Raw genomic sequence first — 21,791 nt, 5'->3', positions numbered from 1 at the left:
CGGTTTGGCACGCTGGCAGCTTTCCTGGGCAGTGCGGAGCTTGCCCACCCATGTGTGGCTTGTCCACCCGCGTGGCTTCCCATCTTGACCCTGACCGCAGGCGCACGGGGTGGCTGAAGGTGATACAATCTGGCTTCGTCTTTCCTCGGCGCGGCGTAAGTGAGCGGAGCGCCTGAATTATTCAGTCCTCCTTGGCCTGCTATTCCTATTGAATTGCCCATGTTGGGGCACCCTGCCAGCACCCGGTGATGAATTCATTGCTGCGCCTGCCCTGGGGCACCCCGCTCCATGTGTGTTTGGGGGAACAGGGCTGGGGAAGGGGGGGTGGCTGCGCCAGGCTCAACCTGGGGTTCTGTAGCCCCGTGTCGGTGGGACTGGTTTGCCCCGTGGTCATTCCATCTGCAGCATGGGTGGGCACTGGCCCTTTTGCTGCTGGGAGGGTCGTTGGCAGGTTTGTGTGTGTTTATATCTGTCTCTGCCCTACAGCTGTGCCAAAGTCTGCCCGGACTCCCAGGTCCTAATCTTTTTCTCCCATCTCTCTGCATGCGATATCTGGTATTGTATCCTATCTGTGTTTCATCTTCATGGCGTGGATTTCTCAGCAAACCACATCCTTATTTTTTGCATACAATTTGAGGTTCTCCTCTTTTCTGCATCTTGAGCTTTCAGGGGTGGTTGTACTAAAAAGCAATCATGTTTCACATTTTCTAAGAGGAAGTGTTTCCTTTATTGTTCTAATGGAAACCATTTCCCATTTGCCTATGATGTTATTCGTACTAATCTGAATATTTTTTTTGTTAAACGTTTAAAAGATCTCTACTGTTCACATTATGACAACTCATGAAAGCTAGCTAAGGCACATTTTATACTTTTGGAGGAGGTTATCACTTCTCTTTGCAAGAACTTCTGGGTGTACGTTTGGTACCATCTTCATTGTGTTGATCCTCTGCTTTGTTGCTTTGTATTTTCTTTTTTAAGCAATTACAGCAGGTGGCTGGTCCCTGGGGAAGCTTCCTTTGACCAGAGTGCTCTCTGGTCCCGGTTGACAGGGTCGGATGGAGTTTCAGGTCCTTCTCCTGGCTGCACAGAGGAGTGTTTTTTCACCTCTAATTGGATCATGTAAATCAGCTCTTTCTTTGTCTCATCCTCTTTGTCCAGAATCTCCTTCTGGTGGTTTTGATGAATAAATCAGCCTTGACGTTGGATTGAATTTTTGTGTAGTATTTATGTTGATATTTAAAAACTAGTGTATCTGGTGGGCAAAATAGGGGTCATAATTGGAATTGTGACCAATAATTTCCCTCAAAACCTGATTTCTGTAGTAAGGTGGTATGTAAATTATTGAATACAAAGTGGCAGGGACTGGATTTTTTTTTTTTTTTTTTTTTTAATCCTGTGCTGTTACAGTCCTCTAGGATTTTAGTGTTTGATAAAATGCTAAGGGGTCCCTGGGGTCTGACAGATGCTGGAGAAAACAGAGCTCTCTTCTAGAGAGAAACCCGGTCCTTTCATGCCAGTGCAAACGCTGGATGCCGGTGGGATGTACCTTTCTGCTGGCTGCACGAAAGCTTTTCCTGCTGAATGCTTTGTCCCCTCAGCCAAAGGAAAAGGCTTTCAGAGACACTGCTCATCTCCCCAGCCTCAGTTTGCGGTCGGTGTGTGGCTGTGGTGGGCAACCCAGAGGGAAGGTTATGCTGTCTTTCTTTCCCCTGCTTTGACTCTTCTGCCCAGAGCAGTGGAGTATGTTGTTGCCTCTGAAGTGATGGCTGCAATACTGCTTGTGGTGATTTCTCTGCAGAAAGCAACAGAGGAGTCTTGAACGGATTTAATGGAGAGAGAAGCAAAAGAAACCCCAGGAAGGCCTAGATCATTGCATGTGTCCATGAGCATTGACTGGTTATTGACTGGTTATGGAATCAAAAAGGCTAGAAGGAGGGGAACGGTGGGTAAAGTCGCCTGTTTTGTCCTTCGTACAGGCAGGAGTGGGGAGAGAGGTGCCAAAAGAGGACAGGGAAGTACCTGAAACAAACTTTCCTCTCTTGCTTAAGGTTGGCTGAGTGGAAGGGAGACAAGTTGCAAGGGTCTGAAGCCTGCAGTGGTGTTCATTGCAGCAACAGAGAGAAAGCCTGGGGCTGCACTTCCCCATTAGCACACGGGGCTTGCAAATGTATTTTTGCTGTGGGCAAAAGCATCCAGCCCTTCCAGAAGTAAATTCAAAAGCTGATTGACTGGGACTCATAAATGGTGAGGCCTACATGTACTCAGTTGAGAAGCTAGGCCTTATTGTAATACATGGCTTCTAGGATGCAGGAAAGAACTAGAAGTGCCATCACCAGAATTTGGGGGCATACTACACTATCTTTGTGTGGTCAAGATTTTAAGTTTTGGAGTTTCTCATTTATACCTGGTTTGGTTTTAGTAATGGCAGCAGTTGAAAAGGAAGCCTTTTTCTTCCTTCCCTCTTTTTTCTTCCCCCAGGAGATTTTTGACTGTTTCCAGAAGGGAGCAGATTTCCGTCTCTTTCCTTCATCCTCCTGATCTGATTGAAGAGCAGTGGGGGAGAGAAGCAATCTCATTCAATCTCTGATTTGCATGTGTTCAACTCTTCTGTCCTGATTCTGTGCAGTGCCTTTCTGTGCAGCTGATAACAGCCTTCCATGCAGCAGCATCTGTGTGAAATTCCAGCATATTTTACTTTTTTTTTTTTTTTTTTTTTTTTCTTTTTCTCCTCGTGCTGCTTTAAAGCTGCAAGTAATCCTTAGGGCACCAATGCTATCTTTCAATAGACTCTGACTGATGCAATGCTGTCTTCATATGGGATGGGATTTAGGAGGTTTGTTTTTTCACCCAGGAGGATTACAAGCTTCATTTTGACACAAACATTTTTACACTGCAAGCGGTAGTGCTAGTGCCTGAAGACTTGGTTTTTGGCCCAGGGAAGATGCGCTGCAAATCCAGCAACCTTCCTTGGCCTTTCTTCACTTCTGTGACAGTTTTAGTGCTGCAAAATCCTCACTGTTCTTGGTCATTGCCTAGAAAGTTTAGGAGTCTGTTATGTTTCAGTTTTGGTCAAGTTAATATATAGATATGTAATATATTGGCACAAATGTATATTTTATATACACGCACAATGTTATCTTCTGCAGTCATAGTTTGGGTGCTTTCCTTTAAGGCATTAGACATATGTGACTAATATAATGAGATGACATTTGTTCTATCCTTTTTAGGAAAAGCAATATATACTCCTTCAAGATTAGCTTTTGAAGATAAGATTTCTGTTCAGTTTTTTTTTTTTAAAGTAGAAGAAAGGTTTCACTTCTCATTTTGTTTATTTGTTTTGGGAGTATTTGAAGTAAGCATGTGCCTAGCACTCCCAAAAAGTGATGAAGTTTGTGATGATCTGTGGCTTCAAGAGCAGCGTGTTTTGCATTATGACCTGTATAAAAGTTTACCCTGGGACCTGCTTGGCCGTTTGTGTGGAGAACTGCAGCGGTGATTTGGAGTTTCTTAAAAGCTGAAGTCTTGTGCTGTCAATGTCACCATGCTGTAACCCAGCTGAGAGGTAATGAAAGCATTAATCATTGATGCTGGGTCATATTCCAAGTTGGGATAGAGTCTCTCAGCTCTTGAACGTGTACAGATCTTGTTGTTGAAGGCTGTAGCATCAGGCGGAGAAGCAGAAACATTTCTGAAATATGGATGGCTTTGACAGAGGATCTGTATTTTTAGCATGCTTAATAGTGAAGTCTTCTACATGCCTCATCCTACCATCAGCATCCTCTCCAGAATTGGTGTCAGCCAATACTTTCTGCAGTTTGTCTTGTCAAATCCTTGGCACCTCTTTGTGACAATGGTGTATGGGCCTGTAGCAAAGAGCAATGCTTTTTGTCTGAAAGCCCTGGAGGTCACAAATCCAAAGCACTGAAAACAGAAGGGGTCTATGTGTGGTTTTGCTAATACAGTGGGGGAAAAAAAACCATTAGCATCTCTTTTTATAGGTCCTCCCCAGTTACTGATCTGAAAACTAGCTATCAAGTGTGGGTAGATTTAAGTGATAAAAATGCCTTTTCCCTCCTGCATTCTCTCAGTTGTGCAAATAATTAATAGACCAAGCATGACAGCTTGGTTTTGGGCACTTGTGGCTAGTATCCATAGAGCATCCCATTGCTCATGAAACCTCACTTAAGCAGGTCCAGTCATTGGCAGAGCAGCAGCAGACTTGAAGTGTTCCTTGTTTCTGAGGGATGAAGAAATAAGTATGAACAAATATCAGCTGTGTCTGGTTAGACCATACAATATTAGAGATATTTTGGCATGAGAAAGCTGTGAAATGTGGTCAGGAATAAGGCTTTCTTCTGCTGCCTCAGATGACTGCTTGATGTTTCTTGTTTGGTTCTTCAAGGGAGTAAAAACTCTGAATCTTGAAGCAGTGTTAAAGGTGTCTGTGTAACAGGATCTGAAACGCATGAAGGTCAAGGATAGGTAGTTTCTAAGAAGGAGGCTTGTCAGCAAAGCTCCTGTTGCAGTTTCATCATTGATTTGAGCTGATCTGAGACTATTCTTTCATTGAAAGAGTAGCCCTGCCTTCTCCCTGACTACAGCTATGTGGTCCTGCACTCTCCCATGTACAGGTGTTTGGGATTACGTGGTCTGTCATGACCACCTTTGTTCATGAAGCTAATCCTTCTCTTTTTTGAGGGATTAGTTTCCAGGAGGATCAGCAAGCTGATCTGACTTGCCATGTTCTTCTGTGATCCTTACTGCACATGTAAGAGATGAGGTGGGGATGCTTGGGAGCAGGAGGGGAAAGAACAGGGTGATTCCCTTTCATAGTGTGGTCTTTGAGATTGGCTTAATCTGGCTGTAAAAATCATGCTCTTAAAAGGTTTGTATGACTGTGTAGCTCAAGGGAGTTGGGTTTTAATCTCTTTATACTTGGGCTGAGCAGTTGTTACCAAGTGTGCAGAAAGAAGGAGCAAGTAGAACTGAATTTATAGGGCTGCAACTGTCTAGAGCTTTGAATAGAAATGTTGGCTGTAGTTATAAAGAAACCTTGAGAAGTAAAATGAGGATGCTTTGGCATAGTTTGAAGCTTTGACTGGCCTTCTCTGCTGTTTGCCACGGTGCTTTCAGTCTGCTCCAGTTGAGGAGTTTGCTATACTGCCAGTTTCTCTGAACCTGATTTAAGATGTTTGTATTTTCAGTGGGGGAATGGCTCCCTTTTTTTCTTTCCTTCATCTGAATGTGCAGCATAGGAAGATACATGATGCCGTAATTTCAGGAGCTGGGTGTTTTTTGATCTCTTCTGCATTTCATCTGTAGGCTCAAGGAGGGAAATGTAACTTCTTAATGCAAAGAAGTCTCCAGGGATTGCACACAAGAGAGGTTTTTAGACTAAATTGTGAAGGAAACAAGTTTTATGTGAATATGCTGTGACAATCCCTTCCCACGCGTGCACTCTTACAAAACAAGCGGTAATTTCAGTTGCATTTAAAAGTTGGTAGAATTGTAATGCTATCGCCTTCCTAAAAGCTTCTTGAAAAATGGCAGGGGGCCTGTGGGGAGAGATGCAGCTGATGCCTCATAGAGGGCAAGGCGGTCAGGACTGGTGAATTACACGCTCTGTATGGAGCATGCGGAGGGAACGGTCTGGCCATAGCATGTGCTCCCTTCTGCCCGGTGGGACCGTGACAGGGGACATGGTGCGCGGGAATGTGGTCATGGCTGTGGGAGGCCAGGATGGGAAGCAGCCGGGGGGCAGAGGGTACAAATCTGCGAGGAACTAGTTTCTGTTAGTTCTACCACTGGTAGAGCAGCTTGTTTGTTACGCTGTCTTGCAGACAGTGAAGGGAGCGGGCTTTGATGCTTTTGTGTGGTGCTGGCAGGAATGTGCAGCCCAGGGGTTTTGAGACCTCCTGGAGGGATGGGATGGGTCTTTTTCCAGTGGCTTCAGACTATGTCTAAAGACAATAGGGTGGAACTGAGGCGCTGTAAGGAGGTTGTCTGTTTCTGAGGACTTCCCGGGCTTTAACTAAACATAAAGCTGGTAAAATGAGAGAAATGCATTGCAGGCTTGTGGGATGCCGCTTGTGGGATGTGTCTGTCTCCTGCCTGTTCGGCAGACCTGGGTCTTGCAGCCTCCTGGGTGCTTGGGGTGCAGCAGCCTGGTGCTTCAATGCTGTAGTCACCCCAAAGATCTCTGGCACCCATCTTGACCTTCCACAGGCCTGATTTGTTCCTATGACCTCGCCGTTTAAATGCAATCTTATTTTTGTGGTTGATGGCTGTATTTAAACACGGGATGTACAATAGTATAAGAATATCCAATGCCTGAGACTGCTGGCAGCCTCTCACTTCATTTTTCCATTAATACATAAAGTTCTTGGCCCATCTGGGTAGAATACAGGCAGCAGCAGCCTTTCCCTTATAAGCAGGGCTAGCACTCCCATCTGGCCCAAACTGAAGAATTCAGACCACTTACAGATACCTCGCTGTATAATTTTGCTCTCCACAGTAACACGATCTTTCTTAGGAAGTCCTTCAGAGTGGCTTGCCTTGCTTCTATATGCAATGAGGTGGAAACAGTAACTTACTGTAAATACCTTGTTTTGTCCCCATAGCTGGGTTGGGTGGTGTTTTGTTTTGAATCTTCCTCTCTTTGCAAAGCGTTCTCCCGACTTTTTGGATGCTGCCTTCCAAATGAAGGGCAAGTCTTTCTTCCTTTCTCTCAAAATTTTGAAACAAATCACGTACTGAAACTCCTCTCAAAACGATTCCATGGAGGAGGTGTTCCTTTTTTGGGAGGGAAGGAGATTCTTGGATTAGTGCTCCCTTCTTCCCTGTTTTAATCCCTTTCTAGCTGTGACCATTGCCTGGATGGGGATGCATCATTCCTTCAGTATAAGTTATTTGGCCAGATTGGGGCATCAGCTATAGCCTGCCATAGGGACAGTTTGTCTAGGGTGGCTGTTTCTGGTAGCTTAGGCAGGATTTCTCTTTTTTCATATACTCAGAAGGGAGGTGTGACCACAGTTACCATGCTGGCATCCCAGGACAATCGTGTTTAGCAACAGCTTCGCAGGAGTAGTGAGGAGGTTTGTGTAACAGAAGTGGATTCCAAGGAGGCCTTTGTTAATGGCTACGAAAACCAGTTATTTTAAGACTTTTTTTTATTTTTATGAATTGCGCTCTGGTTATAGAGGACCTTGGCACGTGGCCACATCCCGTCCAAATGGTCTGTGGCCCATGAAGAGATGACACTCAGTTACAGTGTGGATGTAAGAAGAAAAGCAAATGCATGTTTTCTGTAGTGGAATGGCATTGTGTTATAGCAGGATTCACTCATGTTGTTTTCCATATGTAATTGCTTAATTGGGATGTTGAAAGGTTAGCTTTGATTTTGTTTTGATATGTTTCTACATTTTTGTAGGTAACTGTTGCAGCATTTGGGTGTCTAATTAGAAGAAAAAACCCTGAAAAATACTAATGTGTAGGGGAGAGAGAGGTAAATAAAGGTAAAGGCAAGGCGGGAAGAGCAAAAGCCCTGCAGGCTTTACTTTGTTGTGGAGCCTTGCTAGGGGAGTACCTCTCTAATAAACTGTTACATGGGGATTCGTTCTGGTAAAATTCAACAGTCATGACCTCTGCTTTTCCCTTTTAAAATAGTAGTGAATGGCATTTTGGAGACAGACACCCTCTTTGTCTCTAGAACATGTGCTGAGGCACTAGAGGGCTGTCCCAGTCCTTATCGGAAGAAGCCGTTTCAGGGGGGTGGAAATGGCTGGATCAGTCTTTGTCGCCCTTCTGATTCTTGGTACCTCTGAGGCAGCAGGAGAGCATCACCATGACGATGCGTTTCGCATCCTGGTCTTTCCATCCTCTTAAGAACAGAATTAAATCTCTGGCTTGCATCTGGAATATTTGTCTCCACTGGAGTGGTTTCTCTTGCATCTATGTGCTGATTTTTGTCACAGAAATGAGAGCTTCGAAGAGGCCTAAATTCAGGGTGAGCCCTTGATGTGCACATCTCCCATTTGGGAATACTGTGGCTGTAGTTGAACTCGCTGTGCATGTTTTCCCCGCTTTGGTCGTACTAGGTGCAAATAGCGCCCTGGATGCTCTTTCACCAGCACTGCTTCTGAAGCAGGGTGCTGCCCAGGAGGTGATCTTTCTGTGCCCCTTGTGATGCCACTTTGGGATGCCCACTGTGAGCAGAGAGGGCTGCTGCACCCTGCAAGACACACTCACAGCACTCGAGAGGGTTCGTTCCCTTGTATAGTTGCCCTTTTGTTCCCCGGAGTTGCAGGGAGAGGAGCTTTCCAGGAGAGGGACAAAGAGGCCAGGCTTAGTGGTTTTAACAGTGGATTTATTTATTTTATTTTGGGAGGGAAGGCCTGGGACTTGTTTCTCTCTAACTGTTTCCAGATGGTGCTGCTGGAACACAAAGGTTTCTAGTGTGTTTGGGATGGTGGCGGCTGAGACCCCCAGCCCCCCCAGCGCTTCCTGTGCAGCTCCACAATCCGGTGGGCTTGATCAGAACCAGCTCTGGCTGCCCGCGCTCCCAAAGCCTGCCTTTTCTTCACCCCGCACCCCAAGCCCTCCGCTTCCTCCCTCCTCCAGGTTTTTTAACCCCTTGCCATGATAGCTCTGGCCCATCAGCCTGCCTGCCTTGCTTTCTCTCCTTTCTCCGGGGCCAGCAGATGAAACTGCATTTGTCTAGACTGCTCGAAGAAATTATGTCTTTGGGGAAAGGGAAGCTGGTTTGTAACACGAACTTGGGAAAATAATTTCTGTAACTATTTAGGGCGGCTTATGCAATCAGGCCAGCATGTCCAGGGCACAGAAAATTTCTCCAGCACCTATTTGCCTGCAGCACTTGGTATACAGCATGATTTCGTCTGAATCATGTGCTGTTGTGCCTCTATCTCTTTTTCCTGCTGATTTCCCTAAAAGCTAGGCAGGTTTAATTTTATATCACAGCCTTTTCACACCCAACCAACAAATTACTTCCAGCCTTCTCTTCTGCAGGTAATATAATAACTATAATTTTGTTCTGGAAAGTAGGAGTACTTTTTTAGCCTTTGAGCAACAGCCTCTGAATATCTGCAAAATCAACCAAGAAGCTTGTGATCAACTGACTTCCCTTCTGGATCTATCATCTCCCTTGTCCTGGTCTCTTCTGTATTCTCCATTCTGGTTTTTTGAGAAAGCAGAAGCAATGAAGCTGTCTACAAAGGCAAAACTCAATAGTCCTCTTCACCTTGTGGAAGCTTGTAGCCATGGTGGTTGAGCAAGCTGAATTTTCGTGCCGTGAGCATGTTGCCCTGTAATGAATGGCATAGCATGAATTACCTCTGAAATGCTTCCTCAACCCCATGTAACAATTATGGCATCCAAAGGTGCCCCCAGTGCTGGATTTTATAGCCTTGTTGTGAGCCCTGTCCTGTTCCTGTTGAATAAGAGGGGAAGCGAAGATGATCTGCTATTTTAAAATGCTTCTGCCTACTAAAAGAGGAGGGAAATCAATATTTTGTGCTATTGACTTCTATGCATGCAGAGTGTCCTTGTATTTGCTGGATCATAGACGTCACACTGTGCACAGTATTCCCAGGGGCTTTAACTTGCACTGGATATATTGTTGCCAGCATAGGTCATGGACCAGGAGAGGCAGCCTGTAGTGCCTTTATGCCCAGAACAGTGTGAGGATGCTGCCATATGTAGTCCAAAAAAAAGTGTATGTTTCACACGTTTAAATTACACTAAATTAATGAAATTCATCTCTTTGAGAAGCTGGAAACAGGCCTTGGCTGATCTGGAAAATGAAAAGCCCACTTGGTGGAAAGCTGCTTCTGACCTCTGGAAATCTACTTCCATTATTCAAAGAAAACAAAACAAAACAAACCCCAAATCCCAAAAAACCCCAAACCAACCAACCAAAACCAAACCAAACCAACCAAAAAACCCCAAATGAAACCAACACCAAAAAACCCACAAAAAAACACTCCCCCCCTGCCTCCACAGTCCCCCCCTCCCCCAATCAGGGAAGAATCTGCATTCTTATAAAGAATTTTTGTAAAATCCTTCAGTTTTAGCTCGTCCATTTTAGCTGTGCAAGTGCTTAAGTGCTTTCTGTGTACAAAAGTCCCTCTTCTCTCTGCAAAATTAGACATATGTATTGTAACTTCATACAGACACTGTCAGTTTAAAACCTGTATGTGCATTTGTAAACTTGTATACTGAATTTTTTAACAGACATAAAAGTTTAAACACCATCTTTCTGTATGGTTTAGTCAGATGTATATTTGTGTGTATTCTGTTCTACAGCTTATGCTACGCCAACCAATTATTTTTCCTGTAGTATACATTGGATTTCTCAGAACAGAAGTGCCAGGAGGTTGGAGTTAAGAAAATATGTATTTCAAATACAGAAGATTGCACTGACAGGTTTGGGTGGCTTCACCAGCGCTCTGTTTGACAGGGACACAGCGTCCCCCAAAGTTGCCCTGCTCTGTCTTGCTGGCCACCTTGTGGGCTTGCCTGGCTAATTGCTCCAAAGTATTCAAACCCTGGCTGGGGCAGAAGGCTATTTTTATTCATCTGACATCACCTTCCTTTCTCGACTTTACTGTGTCACTGGGCTTCCCACCCGGGGCATCTGGTGGGCCTGGCCTCCCTCTGGCTGGGCCCTGCTTGTCAGTGATGGCCAAGCAGAGGGTTTGTGGGTTTGTGTTTGTGTGTGTGTTGTGGGTTTGTGGCTGCCTTGGGCTGTGGGGGACTGTGTCCCTGCTACAGAGGTGGGCAGCCGGCTTTTGGAGAGCCCCATGGTGGCAAAGCCTTGGGGCTGATGCGGGCTCCAGGAGCAGTTGAGAGGCCGGAGGTGGGGAACCCCGTCGTCCGCCCCGCCAGGGATCCTGGAGCTCGCGAGGTGGCAGAGGCCCGGTGCAGGAGCGCTCTCATGCCGTGTGTCTGACATCATGCCGGCTCCTGCTGAAAACATGATATTTTTAGGAGAAGGGGAAACCCGGGAAGGGGGTGGGGTGGACCGGAGACCGCTGTAACCGCAGCAACAGGGCCAGAATTCCAGGAAGGAAGAAGGGCCGGATGGGCCTCCATCCTGGCCGCTGCCAGGCCCTGGCCTCCAGGGCCCGGAGGAGGGAGCCCATGGGTGCTTCCTTGCTCTTGTAGGGGCAGATGCCGGCATCAGGCCCATGGTGACAGGAGCACCGTGCTGGCGATGGCACCTTTGGCTTTCTGTCCCTCGAGAAGTGGCCTCAGTAATTTGGGCAGATATGGGAAGCTGGGGCCCTGCCAGCCAGCGTGCGTGTTCCCAGCGATCAAGGACAGCAGCGTGCAGTGTACTTGGTGTGGCGCCTTTTAACAAGATCTTGGGCTTTTAGTCCCCAAATACACTTTAAAGAAAAAAAAGGAAGGGTAAGGAGTAAAATGTAAGTCCTGTTACTTGCGTCACCGTGAGCACAGGTTGTTGATGTCGGGACAATAGCAAGGAAGCAAATAAATAGGAGTTCTTTGCTAGATGGTGTGTGGAAACCGGCCAAAGCTGAGAAGCAAGTTTAATTGAAAGTGAAGACAGCTGAAGGGAAGGGTCCCACACCATAGATGCAGCTATTAGAACTGCAGAGTGATTAGCAAGAGCTGTATATCAAATTAGGGTAAGTATCAAGGGAGAAGGGTGTCATTAAGATCCAGTTAAAAACTACTTTAGTTCAGTTTTTCATTATTAATCTGTAGTTCAGCCTTAGAAGCTGCTTTTCACATTAATTTTATCCACAGACAATTTGAGGTAGGGAGATGACATATGCAGTTAAGAAGGCAGACTGAATGCATCAAATAAACTTGGACAAAGAAACAGATATTTCTTTTTTGTTTGTATGTAGTAACTCATACAAATAAGAGTCTGATGAAGAATTGCTTGTTTTCTTGGTAGCTGATAATAGGGTCATTTGCAGTTTTCTTAGTGTTCTACCACAGTTAAAGTACTAAAATGCCTTTTTCAAGCCCACTTTCCTCCCAGCACAGAGTTTCTGTCTTTCATGCTATGCAAGAAGTAAATCAAAAAAGATGGTGAACCACTTGGCTGTGGCAAACAGTGTTCGGATCTCTGTCTGGCTGCGAGCTTTACTTTTTTGCAACTGTCACTTTCAGGTTAATACCTTAGTTGCCAGTGTTTTCAGCCTTTTTTTTGGTAAACATCTTACTCTCTCTATTCTAGAAAATTGGCTACTTCTTGTCTAGCACAAGTCTCTGATAAATGTGTAACTTGTGCTATCTCACCACTTCAAAATCCCGTTTTGCTTTTGGGAAGAACAAGTAACTTCTTGCCGCCTTTATTTTTTGCTCTATGTAGTCCAGGGGTTTCTGGCTTTCCGGAGCTGGGGGTTTCCCTCGTCACTTCTGTCCCTGCCGCCAGGCTGCTGTGCTACCAGTAACTCTCAGGGGCTGTCAGAGCAGAGGCAGATGAACTGTTCTTTTGTCAGTTTTGCTGCTATTGCTCAGGAGCCAGGAGGTGGTTGTGAAACTTCAAAGCATTGCATTAACTTCACTTTTCCCAGCATTGTCAGGAAAGCAGGCATGCCACAGATCCAGAAAAGGTAGATTGCTTAGTTATGTTTCTGAGGTTATCTTTGCAACCGAAAGGACTCAACACTCCAAAATGAAGCTTGGATTTAGCAGGAATTGATTCTCCAGCGGGGGAAATACTGATGAACTCGTGACGATAACAGTTCCTAGCAGCAGACTTGTAATTTGCAGGCTTTAGATTTAGTTCGGCTGTCAAGAAACAACTGCTAATCAGGCCTCACTAATTGTTGCGTCTGGCAAAATGGTGAGTCTGTGATGTAAAATTAATTTGTTCTGGGGTCAAGTTAGGTCAAAGACAGTTATTGCCTCTTTAAGCTAAATTTTGGGTTTATTTTTAAGAAAAGCATGAGAGGACTTTCAGACCTTCCATTATGTGTTACAGCATTTTCTCTAGAGGAAATGTCCTCTACTCCAGTCCACTGTGGCCTTTCATAAGTTAATAGGACCTGCAGAGCTGATCGTGTCTTCCTGGTGTCTGGTTTATGGACAACTCCTTGTGTTAAAACTTATCAAGTGGAGAGGTGTCAAAAACCCAATGACCCCAAAGCCTGGCTGTTCTGCTAGTGCAGGAGCATCTCCTTTGCCTTCAAGTCATCTGCAAGTGGCTGTACTGTGTTTGTCTTGTGACCCAAGACAGTACCCATGGCTTGCACTTTGTGGCAGACCTTGCTATTGCAAATGTTAGTGGAAAAGAACTTGTGTTAACAAGGCTGGGAAATTAAAGAAGAAGGAAAATTTGAAGTAAAGAGTTGGGGTTAAAGGCTGAGGGGCTTTGACTGAGTTGTGGCTTTCATCCTGTTGGATCCCGTTGACCTGCACAGGGACTGTTTCTGGAGTACAACCACTGTGCTCACACATCCTACAGAAGCGTGGAAACCCATACATGATATCATCAATACTGTTTGAATAAAATCACAGTTTGTGTTACAGAAAGCTGATGTACTGTATTAGCTTCTAGGGTTTTTTTCCTTCCTTCTCTAAAGCAAATCGCAAGTACCCAATAAATGCCTTTCAGTGGTAAACGAGCTAGTGAAACATCCCAGTGACAGTTTGATTTGATTTTGCAGGCTAGCACTGCCTAACTCAATTTATTTACGAATGTCTGGGTTGCATGCTGGTATCAAAAGAGAAATGTAATTGGCAGGAGGGAGCTGTGAGAGAGATGGAGTCATGTGGGGGTTCCCTCTTCCACTAGGCTGCTGCCAGAAGGCAGGGTCCCTCTGTGTTTGTGGGCAGAGTATTTATCCATGTTAAATCTTCCCTCTTTCTCTTTTCACTTCCATTTTGTGGGATTAGTTTTGTGCATTTGCAGGCAGAGGGGGAGATGGAGCTGTACCCCCAGCCTTGGATCACTCGTGAACTAACCGGGGTGTTCCCTCTGGGTGCTGCTGGACTGTCCCATTCCAGTTGCAGGAGTTTACTGCTTTCACTTCTTGCTCTGTTTAGTTTTCAACAAAAGGAAACTCCGTATGGAATAATCATGTGGCAGGCCCCGGATTCACCATTAGTGACCTGTAAAATTGGCAGCACTGGAGATTATTGGCAGGAGACGGTTTCCCTAGGCGCTTCCTGCCTTGTCTTGGAGAGCTAAGTTCAATTAGAGCAATGATACGCACAGCGGGGATTTTGCAGAGGGTTCAGTCCTTGGTGGTAGCATTGCTGTATGAAAGGCAGAGATATCTGTGGCCTTTTTGTGACCTTAATGCTCCAGCTGCTATCTTCTTTCTAACTTCTGCTTTCTCCAAGTTCTTGCTTCCTAACGTAACCTTCTTTCACCTCTTCTTTTACCTCTTCTTTTACTTTCTGATACAACCATATCCCTCAAATGTTTTTAGTCTGCTATTTATGGAGTTTGTCTTCCAAGAAACAAAGTGGAGATTGCTGGTAGTGTCTTCCCTGTGCCCTTGATTTTTCTTGTTTCTTTCCAACGTCTTGCATACTGTGGACCAGATCTCTGTAATAATCTTTCTCTTCCTTTTCACATGCTTGTGATTTGCTTCTGCTTATGAAACTGTTCTGTTTCTAGATGTGATTTCTGGGCATCCAGGTCTTTTGACTTCAGGAAATCCCACAAAGTTTGGTTTTGTCTGTTTTCTGCCACAGCGTCTTGGTGACAGTCCCTTTTTTTTTAGTCCTTGTTGTGTAAAACATCATCCTCAAGATAACGATTTATTTTTCCTTTCTTCATTATAACTTTGCTTGTGTTCACTGTCCCTATCTTTGGTACCTGCAGTGGTAACTTCTCTTTTAATTCCTTATTCTCTGTGTGGAAATCTTCCTGGTTTCCAACGTGTTGTGAGAGACTGGCACACAAGCCTGTTTGAGGTACTGACCTCATAGGTGTGTGTACAAGTGCTGTTAAAAGCGTACCTGGAATGAATGGTCTTTTAGAGAAGACCATATCTCCTGATACAGGTGGATGCTTATGGCACTTATTGAAGTTGGTAAACTGTAGCGTGTGGGAGGAACAGCAATCATAGTGGTTTTTTTTTTTTATATAACCTGTTCTTACGCTGGGGGAAAAGAAATAGTTGTGTGTTTTCATAATGACGTTGCTTGGTTTTTGATTAAGTTCACGGTTAAAACCCAAAAGCTCGATGAGAACCTGGTACTATACCTGTCGGTCTCCACTTGCTTCTTCCAACTTCTGTGTCTTTTTTTCTGTTTCTGTATTATTTGTGGAGTTTTGTGCTTTACCTGCTTGCTGGCTATTAGTATTCGAGAAGAATGTACTCACAGGGTGGTCAACCTAATTAATTACTGTTAATCCCCAAAACTGGCTGCCATAAGTTTTGTTGTCCTTGAAGCTCTCACACTGTGTGCGTTCTGTAGCTTTAGTGCGAGAGCCTGAGGAGAGCGTGGATGTTTCCTGGCAGGTTTCCACAGGGAATCCTCTGGGCAGGTTTTAGGTAAAGAGGAAGAGAGGGAGGATGAATCTGGACTTAAAATAGCATTGCCAGTCCCTGTATTGAAATATTAGCACCTTGTTTTTTAGCAGAAGTTATGTTAAAGTGCTCTTGTGTAAACTCTGAAATTGTGCCAGCAGTCACACGCCCTGTGGAGGGCAGAAGACCTCCTTCTGATAGGAGCTGGTCTGTTTAACCCCAGTATCCCAGCACAAACCCCAGAACATCTCAACAAAAACTCTTCCTGACAGCAATCATACATCTCTGTCAGCTTCATGCCCAGAACATCTTTGGTTTTGACAGTTGAGGATTGTTTTGTTGTGTTTTATCAGGGTCTTCCCCTTGGGCCTCTAGAGAGGGCCCCCCCCATGCCCAAGAGCTGCTGGAGAAAGAGCAGGGCTGACTTAGGAGTTCCTCCTCACAAGCCATAACAAGAGATAGGAACAGACTTAAAAAGTGATTGCGGAGGGCGGCTGCCTCCTTTCCTCCTCCTAGCATTCTACTGGGAGTTCCTTGTGAATGCACAGGAGTACCAGGGTGGAATTGATACAGGCTTTGTTTATTATAACTTAGTTTATCCTTCATCCAGAGAGAAAGGTGCATGCATGGGCCATGTGTGAGTGCCTTGTCCCCATTTCGAATAGGTGATGTTGGAGGGAAAATAACAGAAAATAAATTAAGAAAAAGAAAGAAACATTTAGGAAGTATCATGAAGTATGTTATCTTAATCCCTGCTACACTGCTAAAATAGAGGCAGGTCTGGGAATTTAATGGAGAAATTCCAGAGGTGTTGGAGGTTGATATACTCCTGCAGAGCAGGGTGATGGGGCTGCCAATAACACAAAACATGTAGGCTCAGAGTCCCTTCTGGGGTGAAGGAAGAAAGTTTAGAGGATTGATTTCCTGTTGGGAGTGTGTGAGGTATTTCTCAGGCTTACTGGGGTGATTGAAGTTGCACTGACTGCTTTTTAAGTACATCTTAAACTATTAGTATAGCTTTGAAAAGGAGAAAATTGACACTTTATGGCTAATGTTTATGGAAACATTTTTTCAAGACTGGGCAAGGTAGGCAGTAGCTTCTCTAATTTTATGTTCTATTTTGTTCAGTTGTCATGATGGTAAATGAAGTTTGCATATAAAAATTCTTTGGGAAAATTACAAAAATTATACACAGCTGAAATTACAGGGGGTAAGATTAGTTTATGCTTATTTTATGGCTTTGAATTATTTTTTTTTCTTTTGCACAGTTTGGCATATGCGGTTGAGAATGAATCTGAGGTGTATTGGCTTACATGGAAAATAGGAAGTTAGAAGAGTATTTTAATCTTAGCTCATTTTTCCCCCCATTTCATGCAGGTTCTTGTTTTCAGCTGAGTTAAGACAGGCATATAATTCCTTGGTTTCTATTCCTTGTAACCACAACATGCATTCTTTGTCTTCTTGTCTTGCAGAACGAGCCTCTGACTTCAGGTTATCATGGATACCCAGCAAGAGACAATCAAGTAAGAGTCTGATTGCAGCAAATGTGTGTGTGTGCGCATGCATCTCTTTACACTTATGGATGTTTTGTCCAACACCTTCCTGGCTGTCTTGTTATGGAATTGAAATTGTTTTGTGCTATTGTGGAATGCTTGTGGAAATATATGTGGTGGATTGAATGTTTTTTATGGCCTTCAGCGGTATGTGGCAACGTGCTTGGCAAGGGGTTAAACATCATCCACATTACCAATGGCTTAGGAAATTCTTTATTCTTAAAAAATTTGTAACTTAAAATCGCTGTCCAAAGCTCCCACTATATCTCCTCAGTATCAGTGATTGTAGATGTTCAATGCCAGCGCATGCTTGGCCTTGTTTTATACTTATTGCTGTAATTCTAGCATTTGGGGAGCAAAATAGCACTGAAATTTTGTGAGAGTTTGCTTTGCTGGTGGAGTAAGGAATGACACATCCCATTGGGTTGTTTCTAGTATCTGTGAACTTGTCTTGCCTTCCTTTCAAGCCCTGCAGGGCCCCTGCCCCTTGCTCTTATTCAGGATGTTCTCCTTCTACAGCAGTAAAAATTACACTGTTCACTGCATTGCATCTGTAAGCATTCTCTTGCCTCCTAGCAGAAGACAGAGAAATCCCAGATGATGAATTTGCACGATGGAAGGAGGAGATGCTTTGGAACAAATGAAATTTAATGGGTTGTAAGATACAACTGTCACACGTTAAACCTTCCTTCTTAGACCGAAGGGGTTTTTTTCAGTGTTCTGCAGTGCTACTGCAAAGCAAAGTATGAACCAGTGTAACAGGAAATTAATATGCATGGAAAATCAATAATGCAGCACATTTTGGTAATGAGCAAATAACAAAACCAAAATCAAATTCTTTAATACTCTCAGGTACTGCTATATAAAGAAAGTGATTTTCATCATATCTTGATGAGGTCTGGGTATATGCAGCAACAGCATAACGGGAGATGTTATGAAGGAAGTGCAGCATAGTGCAGCTTCAGCAACTGAAGAGCTTGAATCTTCAGTGCTTGTAACATGTATGAATTTCTGTATAGGAGGAAATTATTCAGAATGTCTACTGGGATATATTAAACTGTTAACCAGCACAAATAAATATTACACGCTGGGATGCTGTGGGAGTTGTGTTTCTACTCTATCCAGGCTAAGTAAGGGATGCTGGGTGGAGAGGCAGAGCCAGTCCGAGATCTTTAACGTGGTTCATACGTGCTTTTCGCTTGCCCTCTGTGCCCTATTTTGTACTTCATCTTACCCATTTAGGAGTGTCTTCAGATGTCTTTCGGTGTTTCATTTTGGTGACTACCAGTATGTCCCACTTCGCAGGTTTCTTCTTTCTCATGCCTTAATAACTCTTCTGGTTTGAAAGTCCCGACCGTCTGTTGCTGGCAGATCAGCGGAGATGGGCACGGGAAGCTGTTCAGCAGCCAGGGCGTGAAATGATGATTACAGCCTGGGCAGCCCTGGATGGCTCTGTATGGGTGAGCACAGGAAGTAATGTATTAGCCAGTGTGCATATGTATTTCAGATGGCAAATAGATCTATGGAAATTTCTTTCTGGGCAAACAGCTTCAGTTTAACTCGTGTGTTTTCATTTTAGCAAATACTCATAAAAAATTTTTTTTGGTTGCTTTTTTTTTTTCCTACTCTCAGTAACATCTTGATCTGCGTTAGGTATTAGTCTTTCTGTCTTGCTTTTGGCCCTGAAGCATCTTAAATTCAGGTCTGGTTCTCACTAATGAGGTTTCAAGGCTTTTAGTTAGTTTGATTCAGGACCTGTGACATGATAGCAGCAGAGAAAGAAGTCCTCTGTTGCCACAGGCTGGGGCTGGTGTGGGAGAGACAGCGATGGCTGATCCATCACCTGCCTTTCTGCGCTGGGAAAGGAGGAAGGAAGTGGTGTGGGAATACGTGTAGCGATCCTCACCCTGTAACAAATTATGAGATGCAGGAGCAATTCTGTCAGATTTCCTCAGATTAGGAGCTGGCTTTGAGCTGGTGAGCGTCTCTGTCTCTCGCTCTTTCCCATTGCAGTTCTTTATTGTAAATACTCGTGCTGTGTTTTTTACCACAATGTTTTCCTTAGCAGAAGTAGCAAATCAGAGCTTTATTTCTAGGGCTTCTCATTGTGTGACCACAGTAGTCCTGCTAGAAATTCTGTGGATATAACTTGCACTTCCGTTCACCTTATGTAGCATCCTACTCCTTCACTTGTTTGTATGTCCTTTTGCTCCTTCAAGGTCTAAATGCCATTAATTGCTGGCTGCAAGCCTTTCACTATGCTGTTTTTACACCCTCTAGTGGTTAAATCATACCCAGATGTTCCAGATTATTGTAGGGTTTTTTTGTAGTTGAAATATGTGATTGGTTTGAGTCCTCACTTTGGTGATTTGGGAATGCTTAGGTCTACAGTATGAAGTTTTTGTATCCTTTCCCAAATATTTAAGCATTCTGTCATCATCATGCATGGACAGCAGCACTGAGGCAAATGAGCTGGGTTCATGTCAAGGCTGTGTTATTCTTAATTCTGGTGTTGTGTGGTTGCTTTATGATAACCAGGAGTTTTTGGGTTGTTCTGCACCTGCCCTGCCATAATGCTGTTTTACTGGATTTTTTCTGGTGATGGGGCCCAGGAGCATGTGAGCTAAATCATTACGGTGTAAGTTTGCCTAAAAAGAGAAGGCTTTTTGTTGCTGAAGTGCTGCACTACTGCTGCATAAGGAGCTGGAGAGCTCTCTGGGACTGTTCTCAAGAATTCCAGGTTTGCTCTGTGGATGTCTAATACACATACAGGAATGGCAGGATGCCCCCCCCTCCTTTTCCCCAGAGCTATGCTGATGCCAGGAATGAAGCCCTCAGTAAAGGGAAAATACAGGCAGCATTAGTGTAACATTGTTAACAGAGATGAGAACCAAGTCTTTTGGTGAGGAGAGCTTATTCTCTGGTGACTATTCAGTTCTTTATCCCTCCATTGGGCCTGCCAACAAAGTGGTGTTTCTTTTTTTTGTTTCTTTTTTTTTTTTTTTTTGGTAACATGAGCACCTGCCTAAAATGCAGTGAACCAAGACTTCCTTGCTTCGTTTCCCAAGCTGTGACAAACAGCTCTGAGGTACTATGAGTTGGTCTCAACATGGAAAATGACTGGTATAGCTATACTGATATAACTTTTACATAAAAACAAACTCATCAAGAGTAACTACTCTGCTTCCAGAAAGCTATTCCGTGCTGACTGCACCAGCCCATTTTATATATAGCCAAGGCCTATTTCATATTGCTCTAGTGTTTTCCATGTCAAATTATATTAGACATGATATCTGAAATTTGTTTGAGTGCTGAATGCTGGCACTTCTGTGGCAGAATTTGGCAGCTGCACAGAACAATTTTGTTCCCCAACAGGAAGCAAAATGAGCAAGAACACGTTGTTTAGCAGCCACTGAAGGGAAGAGAGGAGGAGAGTGAGTTTATGGAAGCAGGAGGTAATTGCAGACGCCAGAAATGGATCAGGATGTCAGACCTATTATACCTCTTTTGTTACGGAAAGTGATCCTCAGCTATCAAAACGGGTTAGGATGTTGGTTTGAAGCCTCTTTTAAAAGCTTGTACTTCTATGACTACAATTCTTAAATCAAACAGGGCCATTGACTTGGTACTAATGTGGTGGAAACATCGTTACCTATCACAAGTGACACTTCCTACAACAGCTTCATTTCAGTGGCTGATTTTTCCATCTGAGCACTCACCAGACCTGACCTGTTGTTCTCATATAGGTGGATGAGACTGCAGCCCAAGGTAGCGTGGGTGCCCATGGCAACTGCTAGGAACAGCTTTATCACTATCCCCTTGGTTTGCATTCAAGGTTAAGGTGAAATGCTCTTAAATCCTCTCCAATTGCCAGCCCGTTCCCCAGGGTCTTTACCCACTTGCTGCTTTAGAGTATCTGTTGGGGCATTGCAGGCAGCAGGTGGCTGCGTGTCTTCCCCTCCCTGGGGCTGCAAGCTGGGCTGGCTGAATGGTGGCAGCGGCAGTCCCTGAGAACAGGAAGCCTCCCCTGTTGTTTTTTTCCCTGTTTGTTTTCTTTGTGCAGTTCCCCCCAATGCGGGAAGTGGGCAAGGAAGCCTTTCATCTTGAGGTGTGAAGGGTATGCGTGAGCTCCCATGGGGAGGGAGGACAGCAGGTCACTGGGCTGCCTGTTGGCACTGCCTGCGCAGAGACACCGCTGCTCCCATCTGTGGTCTCTCTGCTGCCAGCAGCTGGGGTCTCGGCAGAATTCAGAGGTAGAAACCTCTGTTCTCTTGTCTTTGTAGTATCAGGCTCCTTTACCTATCTTCCTCTTCTTCATCACGTGGATGAAGCGTGCATTTGGGCATATTGCCACAACTTGATTAGCATCTGAGTCATTCAGCATGGATTAGGATATCCACAAAAATATCTTGGTTTAGTATTAACAGACTGAGATGCTCTTCTCATAAGACAAATAAAAAGTGAACTTCTGGAGGAAAATGGTTTGGCCATTTGTTGTTTTTGTTTGTACCATGATAGCACCAACCACAGTCTCTCCAGTGCCCTACTTTGTTGGTTCTGGAATAGACTCTGTCTCAAGAGTTCAAATCTGCAAGTAGTGTTCCTGAAAAGCATTTCGGTTTTTAATTTGTTTTCCTGCTTGTAACTGACCATGAAAATAAACCCTCTAGTGTGTATACTAGCTAGCTTGGTAACTTGTGAGGCTGTGGCAGTAGAAGTGTTAAGTTGCTCAGGACCTAGAAATGAGAGTTGTTTG

At 44.3% G+C, this 21,791-nt stretch overlaps 1 protein-coding gene across 14 annotated transcripts in view; it reads left to right on the top strand.

The window, feature by feature from the left end:
- RBFOX2 (RNA binding fox-1 homolog 2) overlaps positions 1-21,791 on the top strand; it is a 174,486-nt gene that overhangs the window by 19,742 nt on the left and 132,953 nt on the right. For all 14 annotated transcript variants that reach the window (XR_010605932.1, XR_010605927.1, XR_010605930.1 and 11 more), the window contains exon 2: positions 16,955-17,005. Coding sequence is in view for 9 of the 14 variants with exons in the window: in XM_065631209.1 (XP_065487281.1) it covers positions 16,955-17,005 (51 nt within the window). In the remaining 5 variants the exon portion in view is untranslated. The remainder of the gene's footprint in view (positions 1-16,954; positions 17,006-21,791) is intronic.

This window comes from Caloenas nicobarica, chromosome 1, assembly GCF_036013445.1.
Source record: "Caloenas nicobarica isolate bCalNic1 chromosome 1, bCalNic1.hap1, whole genome shotgun sequence".
NCBI classification, from domain to species: Eukaryota; Metazoa; Chordata; class Aves; order Columbiformes; family Columbidae; genus Caloenas; species Caloenas nicobarica.
Note: the sequence above shows the minus strand (reverse complement) of the source record. Positions and strands in the feature narration are given on the sequence as shown.